The 19404-nt window shown below is 42.2% G+C and overlaps 1 protein-coding gene across 6 annotated transcripts in view; it reads right to left on the bottom strand.

Annotated features, from left to right (window-relative positions):
* Positions 1-1641: 1641 nt before the first annotated feature.
* LOC144740891 (signal-transducing adaptor protein 2-like) overlaps positions 1642-19404 on the bottom strand; it is a 31759-nt gene continuing 13996 nt past the window's right edge. For 3 of the 6 annotated variants that reach the window (XM_078623607.1, XM_078623596.1, XM_078623602.1), the window contains 12 exons: positions 18789-18926; positions 17421-17490; positions 15136-15220; positions 14885-14983; positions 10181-10264; positions 9014-9091; positions 7844-7921; positions 6674-6751; positions 5360-5440; positions 4802-4882; positions 3914-3988; positions 1642-2647 (listed from right to left, as the gene is read on the bottom strand). In XM_078623607.1, coding sequence (XP_078479733.1) covers positions 2583-2647; positions 3914-3988; positions 4802-4882; positions 5360-5440; positions 6674-6751; positions 7844-7921; positions 9014-9091; positions 10181-10264; positions 14885-14983; positions 15136-15220; positions 17421-17490; positions 18789-18926 — 1012 coding nt within the window. In that variant the 3' untranslated portion in view covers positions 1642-2582. The remainder of the gene's footprint in view (positions 2648-3913; positions 3989-4801; positions 4883-5359; positions 5441-6673; positions 6752-7843; positions 7922-9013; positions 9092-10180; positions 10265-14884; positions 14984-15135; positions 15221-17420; positions 17491-18788; positions 18927-19404) is intronic. The other 3 variants (XM_078623616.1, XM_078623625.1, XM_078623624.1) reach the window with 3 other exon arrangements.

The raw sequence follows: 19404 nt of genomic DNA, 5'->3' as shown, positions 1-19404 counted from the left end.
CGGATGTGTAAGTCCTGATCATTGGCTGTCATCTCTTTACCGAAATGTATATCTTGTTAAATTACATTGTTCTTTTTACAACAGTTAATTAATACATGTTTTAAAGTTATATTAAAATATAGAAAAAATACTGAAAAGAATAATTCCAAAGTCAAATTATGGAACAGTACTGCATTAGCCTGCTATAATTAGACATAATCGTTCTTTATTTAATACAAATTGCGGTAAAATATCTTTTTTTTAAACACCTTCAAATATTCTTGCAGATTGAACGACTGAATGTAAAGTTATAACGATTTCATTAGGGGCAGTGGCTTGATTCCTGCAGTGTAATGAATAATCGTCCTTGCATGCACGTGTGAGACTTGGTGAGGGCTGTGTGCAAGGCTAATTCAATTACTGCACAATTATGACTGAAGTTGATTGTTCAACTTGAGAAGCGATATATTGTGAAATTAAAATGGAATGGAATTAAAGATTGACGTCACAAATTAGGAATTATTTGTTAATTGAAAATCTTATGTTGGTCTCTCCTGTTCAACAAACATGGCATGCACTTCACGAAACGGTTACATATGTAGTGGGTTCAATTTAGGCACACACTTCTTGGGAGGCAACACTCATTTATTAGAACAATAAGTATTATAACACTGTACATTACACATAGGGCGGTGACCACCGACCTACTCTAGCTAACACACACTTCTCTAACTCTCAGCTACTCTAGCGTGACCCAGCCAGGTGGGCTACTGGCAGGTCCGCTGACTGGAGGCCTTGACTCTTTTTGGCGTTTTCACGATGCACCTTCATTCTTGGTACGGGCAGCCTCGAACCTCGTGAGGAGGCTGCTTATATGGGCCTCGGCGTGCCCGGGCCCCACCCCAGCCACGCCTCCCTTCGAGAACCCTCTCGAAGCCCCCCCCCCCTGCTGTCCACGTGCCCCCCGAGGTGCCCCCACTGGGATCCAGTCACGTGTCCGACGGAATCACAGAGCGTGCCACGACCTCGCACCACCCTCGTGGCCTCCCGAGTCCAGAACCGGCCCTGACGTCATTCCCGCCTCCAGCCGGAATGACGTCATGTGTGTGTCTAGACCCACGGGGTAGTGACGCTCCCCCGCATAGTGACGTCAACGTGTGCGTGTGTACACAGTAGTGATGCTACAATCACTACACAGAGAATACTAGTAGTACATTTAATATAATTCTGTAAAACGTTGTCGCGGCCTTGACATTCAAAATAACATTCAGTGTCAATAATTGTGGACACTTATGCCATGAATATTGTATTCATGTGTTGTCAATAAAGCAACATGTAATCCGTCACACAATATCTGTTGGTAAGGACAATTGGAAACTGCATTTTTACTCATAAGCCATCCGAGCATCTTTGGTTTGCCCCCATTCAATGGTCTTAATGACCATGAGTTGACCACGTGCCCCACCACTCCGTCGGCTCCACAGCTTTAGAGGTTGCCTATCAAGAGCCATTGCACAGTGGCACCAAAGTAATTTCAACAGCTTAAAACCAATGCCTAAATAACCATCGAATGCCTTAACAACCTTGAACATTCATATAGAACGTTTGTTGCTGTTCATCGCCCTCTTGGCTTTTCAGACCAACGGGGTCAAGAAGCATTAGTTTAAGCAAGATATGTTTTATTTATTTATATGTGGTGACACAGAATAGAGTTCGGCTAATACATATGCTTTCATTCATGGCACTCCATGGTAATGCATATTGCGTTTGTATACAGAATTAGAAGATTGCTCAGCAGTACGTATTGCCTTATTCCTCCGTTGGGTGGATTTGGTTCTCGCTACAAATCGAATTTTTACAAATGACCGTGTGTGCGTCGCAGCAGATGTCACTGCTCTCACACCGCGTTTCCACAGATGAGCTTCAGCTGAATTGGGGGAAAGTTACCTTCCCATTTATGGTTATGAGTAAACCCGGGGCCTCTCATTTCAACAAATTCTTTGGTGATTCTGCATTGGCAGTGGTGCAAAATCACAAGTAAGAAAAAGCTCAAAACATCTGTCAATAATACTACCTTGAAAGGAAAAAATATAGTGTTTACTAATGAATATGTTTTATTCGTTTGTTATCTGACCCTCTCAATGTTTGCTTTAGACTTTGTGTTCTTCGTATTTATTGATTTGATGTGGCTTATGGCATTCACATTTTCACCTTTTCTCGTATGTAGATGCATTTAATGACTTTTAGGTCAAAGGTATGCATATGATGAACATGTACAAAAGTTTAACACGTAGGCTTTCGCGACCAATATCAAAGAGTGTGCAACGTATGACTGTTAAATCTTGATTATACCATATAATCACTCTATACACAATACCTCGGACATGTATATGCTAGGCGTATGATTTACAATCACGGAGAAATCGATGGAGCTTCTCCATAAACAATAACAAGTGTCGTGTATGTCTGTTAAAAAACACACGGCTAGGTTGTTCAGATTGCAGTTAGCACTGTATGTCAAGCAAAGGTCAACACTATTCTGTTAACAAAGTACAAGTCCACAAGTTGTCTCTCCAAGTATCTGCCTTCATCGATGACCCCAACTATTCATATATTCCTTCAATCTGCAGGCGCCTTAGTCCAATGGCTCTCTTGAGCTCATCCATTCCTGGAGACACACAATAAATCATGACAGACATTGAAGTGTCACTCCTGTGTTCGTGTTTGTGCTTTCAGGTTGTACCTCATGTGGTTACAAAACCATGTTCGACGTTTCGTTCCACGTGCTAATTCAGTTCCCAAAGAAGCTCCCTAAGCACGTGAACAAAAAATAACTAATTTGATTGACCAGGTAAGGCCCACTGAGCTATATATGTTTATTTTTCCGAAGTCTCATATGGTGTTCGACCAGATGACGCCAAAAGGCGCACAGTTCAAAGACAACGCATGAGACTAGCCTCTAAAGAAAGATGTATCTGGTGTGGACCAATCAGTTTCAAAGACAATGCATAAATTATCAGAGTATTGTTTTTTGTTTGCATTTGACTGCAAGTATTGTGGTTAATGTAAGCATGATTCCTTGCAAAAGGTGTCAGTTTTGTTGCCAGAAAAAAGGGGAAAAACCCTATTAGTATAAGGTGAGAAATGTAGATGAATGGAAATATACTGTACAGAGAAGGGAAAAGAAAGGTGGAGAGAAACCAGGCTCTATATATGATTAAACGTTTTCCTGGCTTGCTGGCATACACGGACGTACAGTCGTGTCCACATGACATGCGAGTTGCTGTTTCAGATATTTAAAAAATACGCTCGTGTTGGTGAGAAAAAACAATCACATCAGAGCAGTGCCGGATTATCCTCGTAGCAAAAGTAGCAAATGCTACGGGCCGCACACTTTCAAGGGCCCCGCGCTAAATGCTTTTAAGCTATTAATTCCAGTTCAGTGATTCTGCACTTGCTCTATTACTATAGTACTATACTTCCTTCAACTTTTATGAACGTCTGGGTGTTTAAGGTTAGCGATTTGTCGTATTATCTGGCTGTATGGAAAATGTAAAAATACAATTACTCTACTATGCAAGTTAAACATTTATGTGTTAATTTTATTTTTTATGTAGAGCCCCTTTATAACATATGCTACAGGCCCCGCATTAGCTTAAGCCGGCGCTGCATCAGAGTATAGTACTATATTTTAGAACAAATACACACCACTATAGTAAGACGTTAAGTGCCAACCATAAGCAGCTTTGAGGTCAATTCCATGAGCATCATTTACCTCAACTTTTCAAAAAACATTCTGCAGTAACACCCATGCTAAGAGGATTACGCCAGAGTTGTCATCACATTTGAGTACTTTTACCAAGTCGGATTTGCAATGCTCAATTGTAATGTTGTAGGGTCAGCGGAAATGCAATCATAGGCAGTTGATCAGTACCATTTCCTGGGGATGGTGATACTTCTTTAATTGTGATTACACCTTTTGGCGGCAACACTGGAATCCAGTTATCATCTGTAAAATAAAAAAACACACACACAACACTATGCTAATGCTGTGAGTATATTTCCATCACTTAAGAAAATATTCACCGAGTTACAAGACGCTTTCAGGAGTGTCTTATTCACAGATGTTTAGCCACTTATGTGTTGTGCTGCACACTCTACCAAGTTCCAATATAATTCAATTTGCTCATTACGCTATGACAGTTGTCCTCCTTACTTGGAAAAACCTACAAATGTCTTGCTAGCAATGCATTCTAGGTAAAAATTGTATCCGCATTTAGCTCTCCAATGTGCGTAAGGGTCATACCGCGTGTTGTTTGGCACGATGGCCGCTATTTCGCTGCACATGCTGGAAGATTATTGAGGAACGTTGGACATCACGTCCAACATTAAGCGGTACGACACTTAAGCACATCAGAGAGCTATAGAGCACAATCACGAAAGCCGACACAACTGTATATGTCTTTGCGTAACTCTCCCAGGTATACCTGTATGACTGGCACTCGTGTCAAAATGAAACAAATACACTCATGCTTATGGAAAACATAATCAAATTGGAGTAGAGTACAATATTTTATTTTTTAAAATGCATAAGACTAAAGCAAGACATAAAATTCCCACAACCAGTAGCTTCAAGGTCAAATTCAATGATTAAGTTTTAATTCAACTTTTCAAAAACATTCTGCAGTAAAACCCATGCTAAAATGATTCCACCACAGTTATCATCGCATTTGAGTACTTTTACCAAGTCGTTTTTGCAATGCTCAATTATCATTTTTGGGGGGGGTGAGTGGAAATGCAATCATCGGCATCTGATCAGTACCATTTTCTGGGGTTGGTGATGGTGAAAATGCTGTCATTGTGGGTACATCTTGTGGTGGCAACCCAGGTGCCCATTGATCAGCTGTAAAATAAAAACACACACACAACACTCTGTTACGTTAATGCTGTAGATATACGGACATTGTGCCCAACATTAAGAGGTACACTCAGAAAACACATTGGAGAACTATGTAGCACAATCACGAAAGCCAAGGCAGTTGTATATACAGATTTGCAAGAACTCTCCCAGGGAAACCTGAATGACTGGAATTGGTGTTCACTAAAATAAAATACACTCGCGCTTATGGTAAACATAACCTAATTAGACTCGAGAACAATATTTAATAACAAATATACACGACACTTCAGCGAGACATGAAGTGCTAACGATAAGTAGCGTCGAGGTCATTTACATGAGCATGATTTACATCAACTTTTTGTGAGAAAAAAATCAGTAACACTCATGCTAAAAGGATTAGACCAGAGTTGTCCTCACACTTGAGTATTTTTACTTGGTTTATTGTGAGTGGAAATTCAATCATAGGCAGCTAATGAGTACCATTTTCTGAGAACGGTGATGGTGTTGGTGCTGTCTTTGTAGAGAATCTTTTTGGCGGCAAAAGTGCTTTCCTGTGATTAACTGTAAGATAATAAGACACTTTAACACGTAGGCTTTCGCGACCAATATCATACGCAATAGACGCTTTTTTTTTGGATCGCGTAAATATATAAATGTGTCGTCAAACCCACCACCACCCGACACAGCCAATTAGTAAGGTTTGTCACGTAAACAGAATGTGCCAATTCGTCACTAGTGCAGCACACCGGTGTGTTGGAGAGCAAAGCCACAACATTTACAATCTGAGAACGACGTTTCGCCAATAATTACAACCAGCTTCATCAGGCGACAGCCAGATTTGTGGAGAAATTATCATGTGTCGTTCCTTAAATAGAGGGGTAGATGTGATGACATCACTTGTGTGCTCTTCTTGCGCGAAGTGGGGGGATAAATGAATAAAAATAAATGACTATGGATATCCATTGTCGTTTACGTTAGTTAGACACGTAACACTGTGTTATGTAAATGCTGTTACAATACGTCCATTACCCAGGAACAGATGCACCGAGTGCCAAGACACTTTCATGGGTTGTCCCTTTACTCACAACATGTTTAGCCACTTGTGTGTCGCGCTGCACGCTGTAATACGTTTCAGTAGAATTTAATTTGATCATTGCGCTGTAAGCGTTGTCCTGCCACTCGGAGAAGCCTACAAACTTCTTGCTAGCAATGCGTATTAGGTACAAACTGTATCCGTATTTAGCTCTCCGATGTGTGTACGGGTCGTTGTTCGGCACAACGTCCGACATTTCGCTCCACGTGCTGGGAGATTATTGAGGAACGTCGGACATTATGTCCCACAATAAGCGGTACAATCCGAAAACACATCAGAGAGCCGTACAGGGCAATAATGAAAGGCGACGCAGTTGTATTCATCTTTATGTAACTCTCACAGGTATTCGTGTATGACTGGCGTTGGTGACACATTAAAATATATTTAAGATGCTTGCGCTTTTGGAAAACATAACCAAATTTGAGTACAGTCCAATATTTCAGAACGAATACAAAATAATACAGCAAGACGTATAAAAGTGCCAATAAATCAGAACATTTGAGATTATTTCGATGAGCATCATTTATCTCGACTTTTGAAGAAGAATAAGAAGAAAAAACACTGTAGTAACACCCATACTAAAATATTTTATTACACCAGAGTTGTTATCACATTTGAGTTATTTTACAAGGTCCGTTGTGCAATACTCAATTATTATTTTGGGGTCAGTGGAAATGCAATCATAGATTGCTAATCAGTACCATTTTCTGAGGATGGTGATGGTGGTGCGATAATTGTGGATACTCTTTGTGGTGGCAAAGCTGGTTTCGGCTTATTAGCTGTAAAGTACAAACACACACAACACTCTATTATGTGAATGCTGTAAGTATACTTTTATTACTCAGGAAAAGATTCACAAAGTGCCAAGACGCTTTCAGGAATGTGTCTTGCTCACAGAAGTTTGCCACTTGTGTGCCGTGCTGCACGCTGTACTAAGCGTTGTCCCGCCACTCTGAGAAACCTACAGACGTCTTGCTAACAATGCCCTCATGGTACAAAATGTGTCCATATTTACCTCTCCGATGTGACGGGTCTTACCGCCTGTTGTTATGGGGAGTAGTAGTATAGCGGTTAGCGCGCTGCGCTACGAACCCGCTAGCCTGAATTCAATTCCCATTCACGGCCAATACCAGTGATGATAATCTGAATCGGTCCTGGGTATCCCCTAGGTCCACTCAGCCTCAAATGAGTACCTGGTGCGGTGTGTAAAAACATCACCACTGGGGAGACAAAGGCGGTCGGGCGTGGTGTTGGCCACCCACACCCTCGTGTACAATGCCGGCCTTCATAGGTGCTCGCTAACAGCACTTGCCCCAACAGTCTGTTAAGGCTATACGGGGGGATCTTTGTCTTTGTTCGACATAACATCCGACGTTTCAATGCACGTGCTTGGAGATTATTGAGGAACGTCGGACATTATGTCCCACAATAAGCGGTACAATCCGAAAACACATCAGAGAGCCGTACAGGGCAATAGCGAAAGGCGACGCGGTTGTATTCATCTTTATGTAACTCTCACAGGTATTCGTGTATGACTGGCGTTGGTGACACATTAAAATATATTTAAGATGCTTGCGCTTTTGGAAAACATAACCAAATTCGAGTACAGTCCAATATTTCAGAACGAATACAGAATACTACAGCAAGACGTATAAAAGTGCCAATAAATCAGAACATTCGAGATTATTTCGATGGGCATCATTTATCTCGACTTTTGAAGAATAAGAAGAAAAAAAACACTGTAGTAACACCCATACTAAAATATGTTATTACACCAGAGTTGTTATCACATTTGCATACTTTTACATGGCCCGTTGTGAAATTATTTTTTGGGGTCAGTGGAAATGCAATCATAGATTGCTAATCAGTACCATTTTCTGAGGATGGTGATGGTGGTGCGAAATTTGTGGATAATCTTTGTGGTGGCAAAGCTGGTTTCAGCTTATTAGCTGCAAAGTACAAACACACACAACACTCTATTATGTGAATGCTGTAAGTATACTTTCATTACTCAGGAAAAGATTCACAAAGTGCCAAGACGCTTTCAGGAATGTGTCTTGCTCACAGAAGTTTGCCACTTGTGTGCCGTGCTGCACGCTGTACTAAGCGTTGTCCCGCCACTCTGAGAAACCTACAGACGTCTTGCTAACAATGCCCTCATGGTACAAAATGTGTCCATATTTACCTCTCCGATGTGACGGGTCTTACCGCCTGTTGTTATGGGGAGTAGTAGTATAGCGGTTAGCGCGCTGCGCTACGAACCCACTAGCCTGAATTCAATTCCCATTCACGGCCAATACCAGTGATGATAATCTGAATCGGTCCTGGGTATCCCCTAGGTCCACTCAGCCTCAAATGAGTACCTGGTGCGGTGTGTAAAAACATCACCACTGGGGAGACAAAGGCGGTCGGGCGTGGTGTTGGCCACCCACACCCTCGTGTACAATGCCGGCCTTCATAGGTGCTCGCTAACAGCACTTGCCCCAACAGTCTGTTAAGGCTAAACGGGGGGATCTTTGTCTTTGTTCGACATAACATCCGACGTTTCAATGCACGTGCTTGGAGATTATTGAGGAACGTCGGACATTATGTCCCACAATAAGCGGTACAATCCGAAAACACATCAGAGAGCCGTACAGGGCAATAGCGAAAGGCGACGCGGTTGTATTCATCTTTATGTAACTCTCACAGGTATTCGTGTATGACTGGCGTTGGTGACACATTAAAATATATTTAAGATGCTTGCGCTTTTGGAAAACATAACCAAATTCGAGTACAGTCCAATATTTCAGAACGAATACAGAATACTACAGCAAGACGTATAAAAGTGCCAATAAATCAGAACATTCGAGATTATTTCGATGGGCATCATTTATCTCGACTTTTGAAGAATAAGAAGAAAAAAAACACTGTAGTAACACCCATACTAAAATATGTTATTACACCAGAGTTGTTATCACATTTGCATACTTTTACATGGCCCGTTGTGAAATTATTTTTTGGGGTCAGTGGAAATGCAATCATAGATTGCTAATCAGTACCATTTTCTGAGGATGGTGATGGTGGTGCGAAATTTGTGGATAATCTTTGTGGTGGCAAAGCTGGTTTCAGCTTATTAGCTGCAAAGTACAAACACACACAACACTCTATTATGTGAATGCTGTAAGTATACTTTCATTACTCAGGAAAAGATTCACAAAGTGCCAAGACGCTTTCAGGAATGTGTCTTGCTCACAGAAGTTTGCCACTTGTGTGCCGTGCTGCACGCTGTACTAAGCGTTGTCCCGCCACTCTGAGAAACCTACAGACGTCTTGCTAACAATGCCCTCATGGTACAAAATGTGTCCATATTTACCTCTCCGATGTGACGGGTCTTACCGCCTGTTGTTATGGGGAGTAGTAGTATAGCGGTTAGCGCGCTGCGCTACGAACCCACTAGCCTGAATTCAATTCCCATTCACGGCCAATACCAGTGATGATAATCTGAATCGGTCCTGGGTATCCCCTAGGTCCACTCAGCCTCAAATGAGTACCTGGTGCGGTGTGTAAAAACATCACCACTGGGGAGACAAAGGCGGTCGGGCGTGGTGTTGGCCACCCACCCCCTCGTGTACAATGCCGGCCTTCATAGGTGCTCGCTAACAGCACTTGCCCCAACAATCTGTTAAGGATATACGGGGGGATCTTTGTCTTTGTTCGACATAATATCCGACGTTTCACTGCACGTGCTTGGAGATTATTGAGGAACGTCGGACATCATGCTCAACATTAAGCGGTACACCCAGAAAACACATCAGAGAGCCGTGCAGCGCAATAGCGAAAGCCAACGCGGTTGTATTCATCTTTGTGTAACTCTCACAGGTATCCGTGTATGACTGGCGTTGGTGACACATTCAAAATATAGATGTGCTTGCGCTTATGGAAAACATAACCAAATTGGAGTACAGTACAATTTTTGAAAACGAACACAGAACACTGTAGCAAGACATAAAGTGCCAACCAATCAGAAGCTTCGAGGTCATTTCCATGCGCATCGTTGACCTCAACTTTTGAAGAAAAAAAAACCACTCCAGGAATCACCCATACTAAAAGGATTGATTACACCAGAGTCGTTATCACATTTAAATACTTTTACAAGGTCCATTGTGCAATGCTAAATTATTTTTTTGGGGTCAGTGGAAATACAAGCATGGACCGCTAATTAGTACCATTTTCTGAGGATGAGGATGGTGATGGTGATGCTCTATCTGTTGATACAATTTTCGGTGGTAAAACTGGTTTCAACTTATTAGCTGTAAAAACACAAACACAAAACACCGTATCACATGAATGTTGTTAGTATACTTTCATTGCTCACGAAAATATTAACCGAGCACCAGGACACTTTCAGGAGTGTGCCCCTGATCGCAGATGAGTCGCCACTTCCTTGTGTGTCGATGCACTTCACTCGATACAAAGTTGCAATGGAATTCACTTTCACGGTGGTGCTGTGGAGGTTGTCCTGCCACCGACGGGGGGGGGGGGGGGTCGCTCAGGACCATACAACGGGGACGAAAATATATATACGTATTTTTAAAGTGAGGGCTGAACTGTACGATTTTTCATGGATGAAATCACATTTTTAAACTCTTTGGCTCTTTCGGTAACGTCACGTAGATATCTACGTGACTTTACCGAAAGACCCACATAGTATGAATTCCTGCAATCACGAAAGCTTTAAGTCAAGATTTAATTTTTTTTAATGAATTCTTCAAAAGAAGAAGTGAGATGAGCATCCAAAATTCAGGGGGACGCAAGCTTGCCAAGAGCGGACCGCGTTGCAGGCCGACGCGCAGCCGGATGATGCAAGTTCACCCACGTGGCTTTGCCGGCGGTGACCTTGCGCTCTCTCCAAGAGTTCAGCTTTGAGGGGCGTCAAGGTCTGGGCCAGGAATCGGCAAACCTGCAGCTCTGGATCTGCACGCGGCTATTTAAGGACTGCTTCGTGACTATATTGAGTTTTTTTTATTTCATTGTAAGCTGGTAAGTATATTTGACGGGGCCAATCCCAGTTAATCATAGCCACCCACTGCTGCCTATGCTCAGCAGTTATGTTGGAAATGGAAGGGCACTGGGGAAGAAAGCTTGACGTTTAGGGTGCTGCACAAAACCACTTTTCTTAAATTGCCAGTGTTCTGTATTTACAACATAATTGGTATCATTTGTAATGCGAGTTGTACAATGTAGCATATGTAAAACACACCTGTTGATTATCAGACACCGGTGCAGCATTGGTGCAGCCATGAGTGTACTGCACGACGAATCTACCAGCTTGAGTTTAATTCATAACCCCAGCTACTACAATCAGTGGCGAGTGATATCTAAATCAGTCTCGGACCCTCTTCGGCGTGGCGAAGTAAGGACCTTTATAACTTGCATGTCGTGGGTGGGGGGTGGTCCTTCATCCAGCAATGGATTGAGAGTCTGAAATTATAACTTAGTGGGGTTTCTTTTTAATCATGGACATCGGCCAAAGAAGAATGTGTTTAATCACTATGTACTTGTCTTCTGTGAAATACGGTTCAAAAACACGGTCGTTAATAATATATATATAGTATAAAAAAAACTGAAGCAAGCATGGCGAGATAAATGCTTGGATTAAAATTAAGAGAGAGAAAGAGGATTTCATGGATGAGAGAACGTGTGCATGTTAATGACGCCATTGAAGCTTTTAATAAAATACATTGGGCGTGGGCATAAAAAGTCACTAAGAAGGGGGTGATGGCCAAGGAATGAAATGCAACCGAGAGGAGAGACACCGACAAGATGGAGCGATGAAATCAGTTTGTGTGCAGGCACCACGTGAATTGTGACATTGGATCGTGAGAGGTGGCAGCCATTTTGGGGAGGCCTTCAATCAGCTGAGCCTGGCTGTGGATGTATGTTAGTATGTTGAACCTCTCTCGCACTGTACATAGCCAACCGTGATAATTGGAGGTGCGGGGGAAGGACAACAAACTAAACACGACAATCAGTTCTAAAGAAATGAGTTTTTAATTTAGAATTGGATGATAGATGGTTGGCTAAAGTCTGAACATTGACTCAAAAGTAATTACCCTTCCATGTTAATAATCATAAATAAATGATTGTGTTTTGTATTTATGTCATGCGAGAAATAAAAGCCATTTATTTCTTCCATTTAGTAAAATGTTTTCATTACAATGTGAATAATGAAGCTATTGATTGAAAAGTCTCCTTTTGCTTATTTCATTACTGCACAAAGGTCGTTGGTACTCACCAACAAGTGAGAGCTTTTAAATATTAATTTTTAACAAAATAAATGGCCTTCAGGAGCATAATACGAATGCTAAATAGGTGATCTTCCAAGATGTCTGAACATCGTAAAAGAGGAGACCAAATCACCTCTTCAAGGGTTCTCTTAAGAGCTCCTTCTGGAGGAAGCCGTTCAGCCAGTAGTTCTGGTAAGCAAGCAATTGCATGGGCTGCACCATTATTTTAAATAATTAGTTTGTATTTGTTTATATACATGTACCACATAATAATAGCAGTTTCATGTGTTAAGTTCCCAATTAAAATGTCCAATATGCTGTGCAAACACACTTGGGTTTTATAAACCTCTGTATGGAGACAGCTGCTGCGGGTGTAATAACCTTGCCAATGCGCGTCGTCTGCTTCACAGCGGACTTAAAGATCACCTCATTCACAAAAGTAGGCCATTGAATGCCGACGTCAGCGTGCAGTGTTTTTTTAAAATCGAAGATTCTAAAATGATCAGCAAATGACTCAATTGGGATGATACACATAGCAGGCCAGATGGCTGAGTCACCTAATGCTCACAAGGGAAGCTGCCACTCGGAGGGTGCCTTTGATAATGTATGAGGCGTGATGCAACGTGCTCGGAGGGCAATATACGTATAAAAAATATTTCATTACTTCCATATCTTGCTCTGTGATTATCTATCTCTGTCTCTGAGGCACACTTTTGCCTCATCTGCAAAGGGCTTGAATTACACAGCCTATGGATGTTTAGCGTATGGATGTGTTTCATTTTCAGATTGTAAACAAAAAAATCTCCACAAAATAGGGCCTAGAGACTATATTTTGGGTGGAATTATTTTTAATTTAATTTCGATCGGCCTGAAAATATGGCATCGCAGGAAATAACACAAACACACACATCACAAACAACGAGTTACTTGCGTGTTTTTCAGTCAATATGGCATGTGTTCGCGCGCAGACAATTAAAATAATTATTCGACGTGAATGATCCAAAAATTTTTTTTTAATCCAAAATCGGCCTTGAAAATCTGAAATAGAAATCTGGCCTAGATACTACATCTCTAGTAAAGAGTAATTGTAAAACTGACTGAGGAACTCGCAAGCAGCAAGGCATTCGTGGAATAAATAAATATATGTTGACAATATCTGTGTCAAATCCAAGAAGAGTGCACTAAACCAAAATAATAATTGTCTTCATTTTATAAAGCGCCTTTAATATCAAAATATCTAAAAGTGCTGTACATAATAAAAAAAACTACGCTCAACAAATTTCTATAAAATCCAATTAAACTAGAGGAATGGTCGATACACGAAAATATGTTTTCAAGCTGGATTTAAAAGTGCTCAGTCACACTTGCTGTTATAGGCGGTAGCAGTTGTAATTATATTTCAATCATGGTTGCTCAGCACAGGCCAGCAACAAACAGCACTCCTACAGGTGTGATCGATGAGTTAAGACGTTTCTAGAATCGAGCAAGGTTGTAAAAGGGATAGAATTCCAACGTTGAGCAGTACGATGAAAGAAACAGAAAAGCATTATGGTTCTTGAACACAGTATGGGCGAGATGTATGTATGTTCAATTTCTCTCCCAGCGTACGTAGCAAACCGTGCTAATTTGAGGTGCGGGAGAAGGACAATGAACTAAACACAAAACGCAGTTATAAGGAAATCAGTTTTCAATCTACGTGTAAAAGTGCATTACTCCAATTGCTTCCTAATATCGGAAGTAAAAGCGTTCCAGACGGCCGCAGAAGCGCATTTCAAAGCTCGCGATGCAGTGACCATCTCTGTGAAAGTATGCTAAATCAAGTCCTCAACATGGGTGCAGGAACCAAGGAGTGTAAGTCCATGGGAACAGTAGCAACGGTAGTAGCGATACAAGAGTACACTTAGTGTTGAAATTAACAACAATGGTCGTAAACTGTCTTGCCTCCCCCACCAGAGCTTTCAATGCATATGTAATGTGAGGTTATATCCAGGTCGTTGACGGATTACAACTCGTCACGATGATTGGCTCTGCCGGTCCTGGTCCATAGCCAATGGGGGGAAGCCGAGGGGCGTGGCCCTGACGTAATGGAAAGGTGACAGCTGTTTGTAGAGGATTGGTTCTGCTGGCTTTAGCCACAGCCAATGGGGAGACGAGTCAGGGGCGTGGTCCCGGGAGCCTACGGTGGAGTCTGGAAGATTCCATAGAGGCTAATCAGGATTGGTGGAAACGTACCACGTGACCCGGGTATTAAATAGGGGTGGAGACGAACAACACGTGGTCAGAACTGGAACGAACGGAGGAGGAGGCCACGCGAGAGCGGGGGTCCAAGTTGCCATGTGGCTGCACGCGTCTCTCTCTCTCTCTATCCCTCTCACGCTGCCTGTCAGCAGCGTGAAGGAAGTGCTGTAATGAAAAGCGAATAAAGACCGGATCCCAGAAGTCGCCTCAACGACCTTTATTACACATATGAAGCCCTTTTAATGTCCACATCTACGTACAAATCTGCATAATTGAACATGTCTGACCACAATGTGCTATGCGTTTGTTCAGGGTGTTTTTGTATTTTGGCTTTTCCTGGGCAGCGACTCTCAGCATTATTGAAGCCAAATCCACGCGCAAAGCTTTTGCAGGCACCGATGGTACCTGACAGTTGCTGTCCCGTAGAATTCGGTTCGCTCTCTGCGCCTACATACAGCTCCGTGTATATTTCAGTTTCCAGCGTGTCTTCGTAAAGCACATCCTCTGCAAAGGTTATAAATACATGGTATCGTTCGCGATGTAACCACCTTTGGTTGTGTGCGCGCGCGTGTGTTTTGTGTGATAAACGCACGCGAGTGTGCACGTGAGTCAGTAAACGTGAGTAGGTGCGCGATGCGTCGAAATGCGCGCGTCACCGGTTTGTTGGACATATGGCGTCAGCATGCCGTTGGTGGCTTTGACGAAATAGTCTACGACTCCATGCAGCGACGTCACCTCCACCTAAGTGTGGTGCAACACGGGGGGGGGGGGGGTCGCAGGTGAAGACATTAGGGGCCGTCCATAAATGACATCACGCGATTTGGGACGATTTTTGACCCCCCCCCCTCGTCACACGGCGTCACAAAAAGTCAGACCCCCCCTCAAATATGACGTCACAAAGCTCTGCCCCCCCCCCCCCCCAAAAAAAAAATTAAACATGCTTCAAATCGCTTTAAACTATTGTCATTGTAGTGCGTATTTAATGTGGTGCTGCACTCTGATGTTGTAGGAGAACACATTCATTAAAAAGTCTATTTAATTAAATATTTATTTAAAGTTGCGCATTTATATGTGACGTCAGATTTCTAAACCCCCCCCCCCCCTTCGTCACACATCGTCACAAATGTCTGACCACCCCCCCCCCCCTAGGTGCGTGACGTCATTTATGGACGGCCCCTTACCTAGGTCGACCCTTGCGTGCATTGGGTGCGATTGTGCGTGTGCCATTTAAAAAGTGCACAAGCTCCAAATGGCTTTCTAATAGTGGGAGGGTGTAAACATGCGTGGCTGATGACGGCGGCGATTGAACGACGGATACTTTATTGTTGTTACTATTGTTACATTTGCAATTTGTAAACCGGGAAAGCCACACGAAGTCTCAAGACCCCTTTTTTTCAGGAGGGTCCTGCCAAGTCCCCACCGGAGGTGGTGCTTTCGCTAAAGTAGGATACGACAGTACTGTCCGTCCAGAAATATGCGCTAATGTAAAAAAACGAACACTTTGAAAAGTTTAAAACATTATTGTGACTCTGTAATTATGCCATTTCTATGCTGTAATCACGTAGCCAACCAATTAGCTAGGTAGGCTACGTACGGTGCGAAAGAAGTTCAACATACATACACGCAAATTCAATGTCAATCATATTTAACCCAATTTGACACCACGTGGGGAGAGCAGTTGATGCAATGGTTCGCCCACTGCACTATGAACACAATGATGTGAGTTTGATTCCTGACCATGACTACCACGAGCGTAGGTGAGCCAAATTTGAACTCGTCCTGGGCCCTCCCCCCCTATCGACGACTCTTACGGTGAATTATTCTCAAACAACAACGGCCCTCTGGAAGCCTTCATCCAGCAGTCGTTTCGCGACAATGGGGCCGAACGAATTTCAGCCGTGGTTCTCTTACTAGAGGCGGCATTACTGCGTCGTTAAGTCTCAATTTATCTTCTACATTTTTTTTTACCGCTGCATCTATTCTGTTTCAATCTTAATTTTGGAGGTTTCGTGACTGCAGGAATTATTCTTTGGTTCTTTCGGTTAAGTCACGTCTAAAGATAAAATAATAAATTAAATAATAGCATATTACGACGTTTCGATTGCAACACAAGCAATCATCATCAGGCATAAAAGAAATAGCAACAAAAATCTAACTAGAAAACTATAGACAGACATACAAGCAGACAGACATCACAAGGACACACAGAGAGAAGTGCCGATATGTGTCCTCTCTCTGTGTGTCCTTGTGATGTCTGTCTGCTTGTATGTCTGTCTATAGTTTTCTAGTTAGATTTTTGTTGCTATTTCTTTTATGCCTGATGATGATTGCTTGTGTTGCAATCGAAACGTCGTAATATGCTATTATTTAAATTATTATTTTATCTTTAGACGTGACTTAACCGAAAGAACCAAAGAATGAATCTATTCTGGTTTTTTTTGTCTCCCTGCCTCCTCCGCCCTTCACCCCGACTTGTGTGCGACATCGCCCGGGCCCGTTCTCATAACGCATCCTGACCGCCCATGGTCTTCTTTCGTTGCCTTGGTCTAATACGGTTGTTTTCACTCGAAACCCATTTCTTATATCGTTTTTGTTTAAGCCTGTGCAGGCGAGTTACTCAGAGTCCTTCTAATAGCAGTCACCAATATCTTTATTTTATTGAGTTTCCTTGATGTCAAGAATTCTGTGCCATATTACAGAACTAGAGCTACCATGGACTCGTAAAGTATATTTATATATTAATGACACCGAGTGGCACCTCTGAAAAGTTGTAAATGTTTTTCACTCGCTAGAAACCCATGACCACGAGGTGGGATTAATTCTGTAATTTGGAAATTGAAAATAGATAATTAAAAAATGTAAGATGAATCTGGATCATTTTACGAGGTGGATACATCATTATTAAACCACGAACCACTGTATTAATGTGCAGGGTACTCACTTTTTTAGTCAGCTCAATGATGTATCCATCATGTTTATGTGTTACTTTGTAGTGTTGTGGTCGATGAGGCCTACATTCGAAGAAGAAAATAAGTTAAAAAACGTGTTACGATAAAGCGACAGAAACTTAATATATGTACAAAAACATAAATCCCCCATACATAGCCTTAACTCTTGGGGCAAGTGCTGTTTACAAGCACGTAAAATATACACACACACACATGTAGAAAAGTCCACACTTAAGGAAAGAAAGTGGACTTTGCCAAAATAATACATTATGATTTCAACTATGGAAGAAGACAGTCCCAGAATCGAACGAGTCGGTTATGAATCAAATACATCTTATTTGTCCATTTGACAATAATTAATCATCCCTATTTATTAATTTAGTACATGCAAATACACAAGATCGCATTTATAATTTCTACCAAGGCCGTAATTATAATATATATGGGGGGGGGGGGGACACATCCCCCAATATTCAAATATGCTCAAAATGCCCCCCCCCCCCAATACATTGCTTTAAACAATATTAAAAATAAAAATTATGCTATGTAAATAAAAACAAAAATTTTCTAAACCTTGGCCACAATATCTGGACTTGTCTTCATATAACAATGCATAGATTTCTGTTTCTATTATTGTGATTATACTTTATTAATCCCTAATTTCTGCCATTACATACAATGAAACAAGAAAAGGTAAAAAAGAAAAAAACAGAGCAATATAATACAATACACCATTAAACATTAGTATAAAAAATGAATAAAAAGTCCATCTCATGTGTTAGTGATTTTTTAAATATTTTAGGCAGGAAATTAGTTTTGAAATTTAGATTTTTTTTTCGGGGGGGGGGGGGACCCCTGGAAGGTTTGGTCCCCCCCAATGTTGACTCCATGGCTATGGCCTTGATTTCCACACTAGGGAGTGAGTTAATATCCCTTGTGTGTTTTGTGCACGCACTACTTAGATATGGGATGTTTTGTATGGGCATTCGTGTGCGTTTCATTTTATGGCATGTACACAACTGCTGAGACGCTATATAGACTGATCCGTTGATGATTAATTATCACGACGTTTCGATTGCAACACAAGCAATCATCATCAGGTGTGAAAACCACAGCAAGAAAAAATTGCTGAAGTGGGCATTTTTTCTCTCTGTGGTTTTCCCACCTGATGATGATTGCTTGTGTTGCAATCGAAACGTCGTGATTTATTTATTTTCTAACTACGTGACTTTACCGAAAGAACCAAAGAGTATGGATTCCTGCAGTCACGAAAGCTTCAAATCATGATTTTAATTATCAGCCGAGGTGAGACGACACATTGGTTGTGAAAGTTGAACCAGGACGGTCGAAGGTCACCTAACCGATTCAGAGGCTGGACGTGGCAAACTGAGACGGAGTAGTCCGCGTTGTTGCTGGCTGGGCGGACGAGTAGGTTGCCCAGCTCCGGATGCTCTTGCAGCATTTTCTCAGCCTCCACGCGATCCACTTTGTAGTAGCAGCTGCACAAACCAAGAAACACACCGTGTTGTGCCTCTTAAAACGTTGCAGCCTGGAGACGTGTTTTGTACGTAATTCTCATGCAAAACCATTTGGGGTATTATTTTGTTTATCTCGCTGTCTGATGGGGTTTTCGGGTTGTACACCGTGCGGTGTTCGACGTTTAGCCGGCAGCTGTCGCTGAACCGTGGCACATCGTGCCGAATAGCACACGGTGCCAACCCGAACACCGATCGGCAGAGCCGGCCCAGCCACTAAGCGACCCTTGCAATTGCAAAGGGCCCCGTGGCCAGCAGAGGGCCCCCTAGAGTTACTGCTAGCTAGTGGGTGAAAAAAATCATACATCAAAGGGGCCTCCAACCAAATTTTGCTTAGGGCCCCCAAAGGTCTAGGGCCGGTTCTGCCAATCGGCGAGCTAGCTGTCCAGCACCACCGCGAAAACCTCCGTTAGCAGATTCTTATTGAGAGTTAAATATACAC

Source organism: Lampetra planeri, chromosome 3, assembly GCF_965212315.1.
Source record: "Lampetra planeri chromosome 3, kcLamPlan1.2.h2, whole genome shotgun sequence".
In the NCBI taxonomy this organism is placed as follows: domain Eukaryota; kingdom Metazoa; phylum Chordata; class Hyperoartia; order Petromyzontiformes; family Petromyzontidae; genus Lampetra; species Lampetra planeri.
This window is presented reverse-complemented; position numbering and strand designations above follow the sequence as displayed.